General features: G+C 46.0%; 1 protein-coding gene across 1 annotated transcript in view; it reads left to right on the plus strand.

Moving 5' to 3' along the window:
- Window positions 1-13,429, plus strand: part of LOC309385755 (maestro heat-like repeat family member 5) — a gene marked incomplete at both ends in the record, with an annotated part of 152,614 nt that overhangs the window by 125,481 nt on the left and 13,704 nt on the right. The window contains 2 exons of the mRNA XM_081940459.1: window positions 12,827-12,922; window positions 13,075-13,179. Coding sequence (XP_081796585.1) covers window positions 12,827-12,922; window positions 13,075-13,179 — 201 coding nt within the window. The remainder of the gene's footprint in view (window positions 1-12,826; window positions 12,923-13,074; window positions 13,180-13,429) is intronic.

The raw sequence follows: 13,429 nt of genomic DNA on the forward strand, positions 1-13,429 counted from the left end.
CAGAGACGCTTATAGTCACAAACAGAACTTTCCACTCTTGAAATAACCAACTGGCCGAATTGTTTCCTGCAAAAGCCCCCTCCCCATTCGCTCCTCTTTTGCTTCCTCTGGGAGGGGCCAATCACCTCCCAGGTGTGTCTTTACTCAGAAGTCGACCCTGCTTTCTTTGTAGTTCTTGTCTTCTGGCAGCTCTGCGCATGCGCACACTGGGAACAGGCTCCAGCTGTTCCTCTGCCTCACTGCTGTCTAGCTCCCTCTCTGCCTCTGATGCTTCTGTGAGCTTCCCTCAGTCCCCAGGACTGGCCCATGTTCCTCCCCAACCTCCTCCCTGTCCAACTCTGCTGCCAGCTCCACTGGTGTGCCACAACAAAAGGGAAAATCAATGGCAAAGCGCAAGCAAGGGTGAATGCCGCCTGGATGCGTTGGCAAGATCTCACTGGTGTGTTACGGAACGGATTGGCATCTATCTTGAATCTAAGACCTACCAGAGAAGCATCCTCCTGTTGCACTATATGGCCCTGAATGCTGGGCAGCAACAGGAGGGAGCAAAAGCTCTCTCCATGCCATGGAAATGTGAAGGCTCCCTTGCATATCGGGCGCCTCCCTTCCTGACCACATCACACATGATACCATTCGACCACATTTTGGTGTGGCTCCGATTACAGAGAAGATGAGAGAAGGCTGACTCCGCTGATAAGGACACGTCCCGAGAGCAGCACCTTCCACCTTGGCCAAGGCTGCCTACCAACTAGAAGTCAAGGACTGGTGACCTTGTGGGCATCCAAAACAGGGATGGCAAGGTGGCATCAACAAAGATATAGAAGCTGCAGGCCTTCTCCCAGGCGACACAGGTGATGGTGCAAAGTGGCCCTCAATGATGCATAAAGCGAAAACTGTATCTGTGGGAATACGCTAGGAAGAAGAAGATGGGGCCCTTGGTGCTCCCTGAACTTGGTTCTTTAGTTACACACATTTCATGACCCAACTTCTGTATATCATCAGTGCTGGTGAGTGTGATGTTTGCTCCCTGCTTATTCGGGACAAGCTCCTGTGTATAAACAGAGAGAAACTTCACTCCCTCCTAGCACTGATGATGTTCCCTAGTTGGGCCATGAACCGTCTGCAAGAAAACAACCAAGCTCAGAGAGCATCAAGGACCACATAGTCCTCATCATCATCCACCTCCCTTTTCTTTTCTCCCCTTCCATCCTTCCTCCTCCCCTTCCTCCCCTTCTTCTTCTCCAGTCTGAAAACCTTTCATCTCTCCCCCCCCTTTATCCACCAGAGCGAGGGTGGGGCTTTGCTAGCAGCGGTGGCTCTTCCGTCCCAAGGATTGGCCCATAGATTTCCACTGCTCTCCTTTCCTTTGCCTTCTGGGCTTCCACGCGTCAGGCATTGGGCCCAGTTGTTCCTCCTCTTCCTCATCAGCCACCTCCAGATCTGGGAGGGGTTGAGTCTCCATCTGAGGGTTGATGGACAGCCTAGGCTCCACCCCTGTCACTCTCTCTCTGCCAGCCCCATTCCCTCTTCCTCCTCGGAGCTCCTAGGTTGCCTCAATGCTGACACTGACTCCCACACCTCCACCAACACCTCCTCCTCCTCCTCCTCCTCCTCCTCCTCCTCCTCCTCCTCCTCCTCCTCCTCCTCCTCCTCTGATTCGACTACTGTGGCGGAGAGGCCCCAACAATAAATGGTGATAAATCAAGGACTACCAACCTCTGTAAACCGGTTGCATCCTGGCCATTCCAGACAGAGGAAGAAAATCTAGGCTCTTCATCTCACCATTTGTAGCAGAGCTTTCCCTTCTGTTCCTCTCAAAAGCTCTCTCGGCTCCAGCTGATACAATCCGGATGGTCCTTCTTAGGTGCTTCGTGTCTGTCCCAGCTAGAAAAGTCGACTCAATAATCCAAAGCATCCTGTGGCAGAAGGGAGACCAATCCTCCCCTTGGAAACACACAAAAACCTCTTCCTTCCTCTGCTCCTTCACTTCCTCACAGCTTCCGTTTTGTTGTCTTTGTTGTCCAAGCAGATTCCTGCAGACCACAAAGTGCCCAGGGGGAAAATCAGTGGACTGCAGCCCATCAGCCAGAAGCCTTCAATGCCACAAAGCTCTTCCCACTTGTTGCCTAAAGACAAGGTAAATATGCTGAGCTTTTCCCCCTTTAGGGTGGCAGTTGTCTTAGATGCAAGGTCAGAAGAGGACAACTTGCTGTGGCCAACTCCCCACTGCTCACGAATCACAGCCAACTTGACAGGGGTTAATTTAACAATTTCATTCTTTCCAATAATGTTAAAAATCATTTAAACATTTTTTCATTTCATTTTGTCTCTTCTTTGGCATCCTTTCTTTGATGCTTATGTTCCACATTTCTTCGATATTATACAGACAAACAAACATTTGACGTGGATGGGGGCCTTGGAGATCTTCTAGTCCAACCCCCTGCTCAAGCAGAAAATCCTTTATCATTTCAGACAAATGGTTGTCCAATTCCTCTTAAAAGCCTCAAGTGATGCAGAACCCACAACTTCTGGAGACAAACTGTCCTACTGGTTAATTGTTCTCACTGTTAGGAAGTTTCTACTTAGTTCTAGGTTGGCTCACTCCTTGCTTAGTCACAGAATAGCATAAGAGAGTTGGAAGGCACCTTAGAGGTCTTCTAGTCCAATCCCCTGCTCAAGAAGGAAACCCTATACCCTTTAAGGCAAATGGTTGTCCAATCTCTTCTTAAAAATCTCAAGTGATGAAGCACCCACAACTTCTAGAGGCAAACTGTTCCAGTGGTTAATTGTCTTCATTGTTAGGAAGTTTCTCCGTAGTTCCAGGTTGGTTCTCTCCTTGATTACTAACAGAATAACATAATAAGAGAGTTGGAAGGGACCTTGGAGATCTTCTACTAAGATCTTCTACAAAAAAGTATTTACTTAGTTCTAGGTTGGTTCTCTCCTTGATAAGTTTCCATCTGTTGCTTCTTGTGCCGACTTCTGGTCCCTTAGAGAGCAGGTTGACCCCCTCTTCTTTGGGGCCACCCCTGAGATATTGGAACACTGATATTAGTGTAACTCTTGTTCCCTGATGAGTTGGCCATGGCGAGTAAGCCATGCTTATTTGGAAATGACCCTGTGCTTGACCATACTTGGTCCTTTTCTGATCATTCTTTGTCCTATGCTTCCTTTTCCTGGATGATGGGTGGAGTTCCCTCAGACTCACGCACTCTTTTTCCAATCTTCAGATAAACCTATATAAATACTATGGCTTAAAGTTGAGGAATACAAAACAGAAAGATCTTGTAAAAGACCACCTCAAAAAGCTTCTGGCATTCTCATTTGCAGATGAGACGGACAGAGAGGTGAGTGGGAGTGGGCTGCCTGTGGGGGCTGAGGCCTCCAACTTTGTGGGGTCCTTGGTGCTCTCTGAGCTTGGTTGCGAGAAATGCAGACCTTTTGCGACCCAACTAGGTCATTTCATCAGTTCTAGATGGGGACAGGTTTTGCAGAGGGGAGGTGAAGGGAGGAGGAGGGAATAGGAGAGGAGGAGGAGAGGGATCAGGGGGAGGAGTTAGGAGGTGGAGGGGAGGAGAGGAAGAAGAGGGAGGAGGGGAGGAGGAGGAGAACTGTGCGGGTTTTGGAGGAGGAGGAAGAGGAGGAAGAAGACTGTGGAGTCCTTGGTGCTCTCTGTGCTTGGTTGCTTTCTTGCAGACATTTTATTACCCAGTTAGGTAATTTCATCAGTGCTAGAAGGGCCTGGGGTTTGCAAATAGGAGGAGGAGGAGGAAGAGGAATAGGAAGATAAAAAAAAGAAAATGTGCAAATGTCGTAATTCACAAGCATCGCTTTGCCTAGGGAATCTCGGAGACAATCCGCCTCGCTGCATTCCATCATCTGCCAGAAATTCTCCTGGTCCTCGGGGAGGTCGGTAATACCACAGAGCCCAAGAGACCTTCTCTCTTGGAAGGATCCATGGAGGTAAGACCAGGGATGGGGTTCCAAGTTCCAAAACTCAGTAGAGAAGAAGGCTGGGGGATTCTGGGAAGGAAAGTCCAAGGTGTTTAGAAGGACGGATGCTCCAGGCCATCTGCTCTCTTCAGACTGGTCATACATCTCAAAGACCTGAGACCAGCACTGAGATTGTAGGTGGGGCTGGAAATTGTCCACCTCCATCTGCCGGAGGACTATTTTATAAATCTAGTGAAGATCATGAGTTGCCCAACAAACATCTCAAGTAGACCCAAAGGTGCTTTTTCAAAGGGCTTGGACTTTGTTTGACCTTGAAGACATTTCACTTCTCATGCAGGAAGCTTCTTCTGTTTTGACCGAAGTCAGAAGTGAAGAAGCTTCAGGCAGAACTGAAGAAGCTTCTTTGATGAGAAGCGAAACCTCTTCAAGGAAAAAACAAGTCCAGTTGCCTTTGGAAAAAGCCCCTTTGGGACAACCATGACCTGGATGACTAAGAATCTCCATCAGTTTCCATCCATGGCTTCTTGTCTTGTCTTCTGGTGCTCTGGAAAAGAGTTTGACAGCCTCGTCTTTCTCCTGGCAGGACTCACAATATGTGTCTGACAGACAGATTAGAACAACATTAATGCTCTGCTATGGACAAGCAGCCCAGGGAGCCTCCCCTGAAGACCTGGGTGTTTTCATCCAACCCATCGTGTCCGAAATTCTCGTCCAGTACGCCACCATGAACAAGGTAGGCTGGTTTCCACCCTCTGTCAGTGCTGGCAGGACTGTTGTTTTCCTCCTCCTAGTTGCTTGATCTGTTGTTTACTTCTGCCTTGTTTGTCTGGGGTTAATCCCTGCTTATCTGGATTTCAATTGATGGTGAAAAAATATAAGAAACGTCTCTAAAAAAACCAGCCAAGCTCAGGGAGCACCAAGGGCTCCACAGTTCAACCCTGAGCTACAAATCGCCCCTTTTAGTGAACCTGGGCAACCTGACTGCAGTTCTTAGAGTTTGCTGGGGAGAATCTGGGCTCAACAGGCGACCTCCAGCCCCCAGTTATGCCTCCCATTCAGATCTGCTTCCTGTTCCAATTGCCCTGGAGATGATGAAATGCTAGTGGTTTCTTTATCTATGGTCATGCCACATTCATTACACTCAAGGCAGCGCATTATCCTCTTTCTTCCTTTTCACACAACCACAACAACCCTGTGACTTGTGTTAGATTGAGAGAGAAGAACTGGGCCAGATGTGGACTCACCCAGCTGGCTCTCGTGCTGAAGGAGGGACTAGAACTCACAGTCTCCTGGTGATTGGCTCAGAGAGTTGGCTTTCATGGCTATAGTGGGACTAGAACTCTCCATCTCCTGGTGATTGGCCCAAAGTCTCTCGGCTGCCTCTCATGCCTAAGGCAGGACTAGCACCCAGAATGTCCAGGGGATATTTTGATTGGGAGCCCCCCGGAGTTCAAGAAAAGACGGTCGGCTACGTAAAGGTTGAAATAAATAGATGCACCCTCTTCCTCCTGGTGTCTTCTCACCCCACCCTCTTCCCACTTGGGTTTCCTAGGACGAAGGCCTGAAGAAAGCCTTCATGAGGTCCATCATCATGGTCACCAAAGCGGCTGCCCTCAGCAGGAGGCAAGATCTCCATCTACCCCAGAAACAGGAATTGGTCCTCAAGATCATCGTAAGTGGGGAGGGGGAGGGGCAGGTGCTCCTGGGCGCCTTTAGGTTTGAAAGAGAATTTGAACCGAATTGAATTCCAATCAATTGAGCCCCAAATGATTCTGTTGCTAAGTGGGACGGCTGTTAAGTGAATTCTGCCCCATTGTATGACTTCTCTTTCCACCGTTGTTAGCTGAATCACTGCCATTAAATTGGTCCCATGGTTGTTTCATGAATCTGGCCTCCCCATTGTTTTTATTATTAGTGTTTATTTTTAAATCAAGGTAGGTAGGTAGGTAGGTAGGTAGGTAGGTAGGTAGGTAGGTAGGTAGGTAGGTGGATGGCTGAGTGGATGGATGGATGGATGGATGGATGGATAGATAATAGATAGATAAATGAGATATATAGATATGGATGGATAGAGAGAGATAGATAGACAGATATTTAATATATAAAGTAGAATGACCAATAGAAATGGGAAATTAGGGGAAGAAAGAAGAAAAAAAAGGCATTGAGACTTTCTAGAAGAAACGACACAGCCAATGTCCAGAATGGAAGAGGGCGTAAATGTATAACTTTAAGAACGGTGGATTCAACTCCCAGAATTCTCCAGCCTTCAGGGATTCTGGGAGTTAAAGTTCACAGGTCGTAGTGAGACCCTAGTTACCCATCCCTGACTTAAACCATGGCCAGGGGACACTGCAAACTGCCATCAATGCTGGCTGGTTGCCAAGAGACCAAAATATGATCCTCTGATCGCTGAGGAAGAAGAGCCTCTCAGAACTTCAAATCTGGGTCATAAGTAGTCCTTGGGTATCAGAATTAGAAGAACCAAGTTGGAAGGTGCCTTGGAGGTCCTCTAGTCCAGCCAGGAAACCCTACACCACTTCAGACAAATGGCTATCCAATCTCTTCTTTAACACTTCCAATGTTGGAGCATTCACAGCTTCTGGAGGAAAGTTGTTCCACTGGTTAATTGTTCTGGCAGGAAATTTACCCTTGGTTCTAAGAGGGATCCTGGAGAGATCCTTCATAACTTTAAATGGTGGCTAAGCGAGCAGTTGTAAGTTGAGGACTTCCCGTGTCAACCAGGAAAGGCGTAGGGATGGGAGTAGTGCCAGCTGGATGGTGGCCACATCTCAGGAGCTTTCTTTCTTTCCTTTTCCTTTCAGGAAGTCATTGAAGATGAGCCCGAAAGATCCTTGTCTGTCATAATTCTCCATCAAGCCATCGTCACCATTACCTGCATAAGGTACGTACCTGCCCCACCCTCATCTTCCCACCAGCTGGGGAGGAACTTGGAGTTGGACCAAGTGATGGGATTTCCGTGGCAAGTCAACATGCTCTAGAGCAGGGGGTGTCAAACCCCATTTCATTGAGGGACACATCGAGGCTGGGGTGGGATGGATGGATAGATGGATGGAGAAAGAGAGAGAGGGAGGGAGGGAGGGAGGGAGGGAGGGAGGGAGGGATAATAGATAGATAGATAGATAGATAGATAGATAGATAGATAGATAGATAGATAGATAGATAGATAGATAGATAGATAGATCCAGGAGAGCAGGAGTTCAAACTCCATTTCATTGAGGGACACATCAGGGCTGTGGTGGGATGGATGGATAAATGAATGGAGAGATGGATGGAGAGAGAGAGAGAGAGAGGGAGAGAGGGAGGGAGGTTGTTTGTGAGTGTGTGTGTGTGTGTGTGTGTGTGTGTGTGTGTGAGAGAGAGAGAGAGAGAGAGAGAGAGAGAGAGAGAGAGAGAGAGAGAGAGAGATCCAGGAGACATTTCCTTACACCAGTGCTTCTCAATTATTTTCTGTCATGCCCCCCCTAGGAAGAAGAAAACATTTCGCGCCCCCTGCGCAACTGTAAATAGTATCATTTGTCTATAAAATTGTCATAAGTACACCTCTGCATAACACTGTATCCTTATTAACGTATAAGAGAATAAAAAAAGAAAGAAATGTGGATCAATTTACAACAAAGAATAGCTTTATTAACTGTAGCAGAAAAGATTTAAAGGAGCACAGGATTTAAAGGAACACAATATTAAGAAAAAACTTTAACCTGCAAAACAAAAATATATAAAATAATTTGAGCTGAGCCCCCCTTTACGGAGCCTCGCGCCCCCCCTGGGGGCCCCGCCCCACTATTTGAGAAGCACTGCCTTACACTGAGAAGAATCAATCAGTGGAAGGGATTGCCTCCAGAAGTTGTGTTCTCTCCATCACTTGAGGTTTTCAAGAAAAGAGAGAACAACTATATGACTGGGATGGCTTAAGGACTATCAAGCAAGGGTTGGAGTAGAAGATCTCCAAGGTCCCTTTTAGCCCTCTGAGTCTAGAATCTCCTCACTCTCCTCCTCCTCTTTTCTTCTATTTCATCAGCCGTATGAAGCCCCCGTTGAATTCCGAAGTGAGGTCTAAATTGGTCAAACAAAGCATCCGGAAGGTGTTATCGTTGCCAGCTATCAAGGTGTCCAAAATTAAAACAGATAGCCAGACCTATTCACCTCAATCTCAGGTGAGCAGTCTAGATGGAGCAAAGCAATAGGGGATCCACCTGGAAACAAGGATGCTGTGAGCAGGATTCCCGATCTCCTCAACAGCCCTGGATCCATCCCTCGAGCCAAAGGTCCCCTTGGCCAGTCCCTTCCTCTTTGGTCTTGAAAGTCTGCTTCCCCTTCTCGTTCTATGTTTCTGGATCCCAGGACTCCCTATTTTGAAGCCCTAAACATCTCCAGGGGGTTTTCCTCCCCATCTTTTCTCTCTTCCTCCACTTCTCTTTTATCTTCTGTTTGAAGGATCTTCTCAAGATCAATTCCCACCTCCCACCTTTGCCCCCCAACAAAAGAAGGGCCATGGTGGGGCAGAGCAACCATGGTCTGCAGGCACAAGCTATGATTCCTAGCTAGTCTCAGATCACCCTCAGAATTCAAATGGTTAGCAACTGATTCAGATTTTTTAAAAACAATTTTTATTTATTTTTGAACAAAGACAAATAAACATAAAAATAAAAAAGCCATCTTGCATTACAAATTGTAGAAAGTGTGTCAGTTGGTTACAGTTCTTCCATGCATCTCTTCCATAGTCATCACCAGCTTTTCATATCAAATCGCATATTTTAAAATCACCTATATTCATGTATATCACGTTTATTATATCTCAACCTTAATTTGACTGCAATTGTTTTTACGTCCTTTTATATATAATATTCAAAATCTAGAATAGGATTATATGATAACATTCTATTAAATCATCCAATCCCAATACATCTTTATAACATATTCTAGATAAAGCTTTTAAACCTCCTCTCATATTCTCCATTTGTTGTTTATATAAAATTTCATTTTATCAAACTAATATATCTATATGTATTGTTATCATTATTAATCATTATTTAACTATAGCTATTGTTGCTTCATTTTATGTATAAAATACATAATATTTTATACATACATATACATACTACTAGTAAACTAAATTTAGCTTAGTTTTTATTATACATTATATTTATTATATTATATTTATTATATGTAGCATTAATATTCTAGTTACTTTCTTAATAAATCTTGTATGAGCTTCTCTTCGCAACATGTTTTCCTTTCGTATCTCATAAAAGCTTGAAACCCAGCATCTGATCTTTTCATCAGCCTATCTTTGGTTATCAATGGTGCTGCTGTCAAGATTTCTCTTCGTATCTCCGTCAATTTTTCTCTCTTTTCTTCTTCTGTGCTTTGAAGTCTGGGGTAGAGTTCCAATCGATCTATCTCCCCTTTCCATATTCCACTCTTGCCATTACCAACCTCGCTCACTTTGTTGTCAGTATCCACAGTTTTCTTATCTCTTTGCTCATTTTTTGAACTCTGTCCTCCACTTTCTTCATTTGATAAACATCCTCAGTTTCTCCATCAGATTTTTCTGTTTTATATTCCATATTCTCCAATCTCTTTTCAATTCTCTCTGTCACAACTAATAGATTTTGAATTTCAAACATAATCATTTGCAATGTTACAGTTTCTTTTTCCTGCGGTGCCAGTCTTCCAATTTTGCAGGCACTGCTACTATAGGATTCAAGGCTATGTTAATAAACTTCAAACAGGTTCATTTATTATCTTTCAAGTCAAAATGTTGTCTTCCCTCCAATAGCTAGTGATGGAACTCCCCAAAAGCACCTGTATAAACAACTTGTGCTCTTCCTACTATCACTCTCAGCAAACAATACAATACAATAGCAGAGTTGGAAGGGACCTTGGAGGTCTTCTAGTTCAACCCCCTGCCTTGGCAGGAAACCCTATACCATTTCAGAGAATTGGCGATCCAACATCTTCTTAAAGACTTCCAGTGTTGGGGCATTCACAACTTCTGGAGGCAACTTCTGTTCCACTGATTCATTGTTCTAACTGTCAGGAAGTTTCTCCTCAGTTCTAAGTTGCTTCTCTCCTTGATTAGTTTCCACCCATTGCTTCTTCTACCCTCAGGTGCCTTGGAGAAAGTGATGTGCGGTGAGATTTATGGCTGGTGAGGCTGGTGACGTCATCAGGAAGGCAGGGAATGGGACCACGTGTGCTGGAGGCTGAGGCTGCCTCAGCCTCCAGCACACTTGATCCCATTCCCTGCCTTCCTGAGCACGCTCCACCGGCTCGTGCTCCGCGGTCCTTAACAGCAGCTGCTTTTCAGTGCTTTCCTGTGCGTCTGGTGTTTAGGACATCCGGCTATCTACCTAAATGCCAGACGCACAGAAAAGCACTGAAAAGCACTTCGCCTCCAAGCCACTTCGTCTTGATGACGTCGCCACAGCTGCTGGGCGCGGCTGGACGGATGTAGCCAAAGTGATGCCGAGGCAGCTCAGGCGGACGAAAGAGCGAGCGAGCAAGCGATGGAGGATCAGGCAGCCTGATCCTCGGTCGCTTGCCCGCCGGACTGCCTCGGCGCCACTCTGGCTACCTCTGTCCATTCGCAACTTGCAGCTGCGGCGACGTCATCAAGACGAAGTCCAGCGGAGGCAGAAATGTTGTTGGCGCTCCCGGACTTCGTCTTGATGACGAAGCCACGAAAGTGACTGGGGAATGACGAGAACCTTCCTGCCTCTGCTGGACTTTGTGCACTCCTCACGACTGCAATATCCATCCAGAAGCAGCTTTTGTGGCTAATGGGGTTTGGGCTTCCAGCCCAACAGCCCCTGCCACTTCTGGACATCTATTGCAGTCGCGAGGAGCGTGCAAAGTACAGCAGAGGCAGGAAGGTTATTGGCGCTTCCGAGAACCCTCCTGCCTCCGCTGGTTGCCCAGCTAGCACCGCCCCGCACGCGCACCTCCTCCTCCCTCTTCTTCCTCTTCACTCCCCAAAGGTTCTTCTTACCGGAGCTTAGCGGGAGCCATGTGAAAGGGATGGGAGGAAATATATATTATTATTATATATTATATATTATTTCATGATGAGCGGTGAGGCTCTGCCTCCCCTGCCTCCCCTGACCGCACGTCCCTGCTTGGAGAATAGTTTGACTCCCTCTTCTTTGGGGCAACCTCTGAGAACACTGCTATCATGTCTCCCCTAGTCCTTCTTTCTCTTAAGCTAGACATACCCAGTTCCTGCAACCGTTCTTCATATGTTTTAGTCTCCAGTCCCCTAATCATCTTTGTTGCTCTTCTCTGCACTCTTTCTAGAGTCTCCACATCTTTTCTACACCGTGGCGACCAAAATTGAATGCAGTATTCCAAGTGTGGCCTTACCAAGGCATTATAAAGTGGTATTAACACTTCACGTGATCTTGATTCTATCCCTCTGTTGATGCAGCCTAGAACTGTGTTGGATTTTTGGCAGCTGCTGCACACTGCTGGCTCATATTTAAATGGTTGTCCATTTAATGGTTGTCCAAACAAACTGGAAGAACCTTGAATCTCAAGTGATCAAAGAGAAAGAAGAAAAACAATGTATCCACCCTCCAGCCTCTAAGTGGCAGTGTAACTGCTTTTCCTCCTGTGGTTACAACCCTCTTTATAATCCTTCTTATTATCTTCTTTATATTCCAAGCTTAAGAAAGGAAAAAAACCATAAATGGAGATAAAAAACAATCCAATCAATCCAAAGAAGCATTATAAAAAAAGAAGGAAATTTTTAATTCATAGGTGTAAACAAAAGTGAAAAAAGAAGAAAAAATTAATCCATTCAGTTTAAAAAAATAGGAAGCCTTTGCAAAAATTCCATCCATGAAAAAAACAGGATGACACACTAAGTTTAATGTAGATTAATTTCGCTGCTTAGTCTTCTATCTTCAATTTTAATTTAACTTAATTTTTTGGGGGGAGGGGTAGTCTCTTTTTCTAATAATAAAATTTCCTCACCAATTCGACACAGTTTCTCTTTTCGCTTTGTTCCTATTCCGGAGCTGTCCCAACTTCAACAGCTTCATTAGTTGCGTTTCTGTCAACAGAAATAAAGGCTATTCCTGGATCTTTCAGGGACTTTGCGGTGTCCCTGAGATCAGCAGGAAGTGCCCTTCTCAATCACCATCTCTGTGGGACAGTTTAGATCCGAAAGGACCGTCCAGCGGCAGAAATATGGACTGCAATCTTGGAGCACCAAGATCGCATGTCGAGCCGTCGTGACGTCAGCCCATTTTTTTTCTGCAACGGATTCAGATTTATGACGGTTGCAGCATTCTGGGTCACATGACCCTCCTTCTGTGACCTTCTGACTAGTCAATAGGGAAGCTGGATTCACTTAACAACTGTGTGACCAACTTAACAACCAAAATGATTCACTTAACCACTGTGGCAAGAAAAGTCGTAAAACAAGGGCAAAATTCACTTCACTAATGTCTCCCTTAGCGATGGAAATTTTGGGCTCAATTGTTGTCATAAGATGAGGACTGCCTGTATTTGAATCTCCCAGAACTGTTAAGGAAGACATTCAGCTTTTTAGTCATTCTGTTCTGAACTCAAACAGGAAGGAAGTCCTTTTGTTGCTCAAGTTCAGCAGATAAAGCATTTCTTCCCCCTCTGGAAGAAAAACCAGCCCTGCAATGTCGGCCACTCCATTTACTGCAGACCTCTGGACTTCAACTCCCAGAATTCCATGGCTGGCACAGGAAGGTTGGGAGCTGCAGTGCCCCAGTCGGAAAAGGGCCATCAGTTCCCCACCCCTGGATTTCTGCCTCTTTCAGGTGCCGTTTCTTCCTTGACGCCCCTCCTTCCTTCTGACATTTTCTCCTTTTTTTAGGATTTCTATCAGCAGACGGCCACCGCCTGCAACAACATGCTGACCGGATTGCTGTCCGAAGCTCCCAATTTGGATGCCCTGCAGGAGATCCTGACGGTAAAGAGAGATCCTTTCTTGGGGTGGTTCAGCCGGTCAGCCAGATGTTCAGGCTGGATTTGGCCCTTCTGTCCCCCTGTGGAGTCTGTGGCACTTCCAACTGGGAATGACCCATTCCTCCTTTCCTCCTTCTCCTTCGTTTCCCCCGACAGCACACAAATCCCTGGATCGACTCTCCAAAGAGCCACGAGAGAGAGAGGGCCCTCAAGAGCACCAAGCACCTCCTCAAGTTCGTTTCGGACAACGTCAGTTTCGACGTAAGTCTCCCTTTGGGATGAGAAGTGAAATGTTTTCAAAGGAAAAACTCCAAGAAAGTCCAGCTGCCTTTTGGGAAAAGCACCTTTGGGATGTGACCAGGAGGATACAAGGAGCCCTGCTTGAGGAGAGGGTTGGAGGAGAAGACCTCCACGGTCCCTTCCAGCAACTGCAGTTCTGTCATGCTGTGATTCCATGATTCTGTAATTCTAAGGTTCTGTGATTCAAAGATTCTAAGATTCAAATATTTGA

Source organism: Natrix helvetica, assembly GCF_964273705.1.
Source record: "Natrix helvetica genome assembly, chromosome: 2".
In the NCBI taxonomy this organism is placed as follows: domain Eukaryota; kingdom Metazoa; phylum Chordata; class Lepidosauria; order Squamata; family Natricidae; genus Natrix; species Natrix helvetica.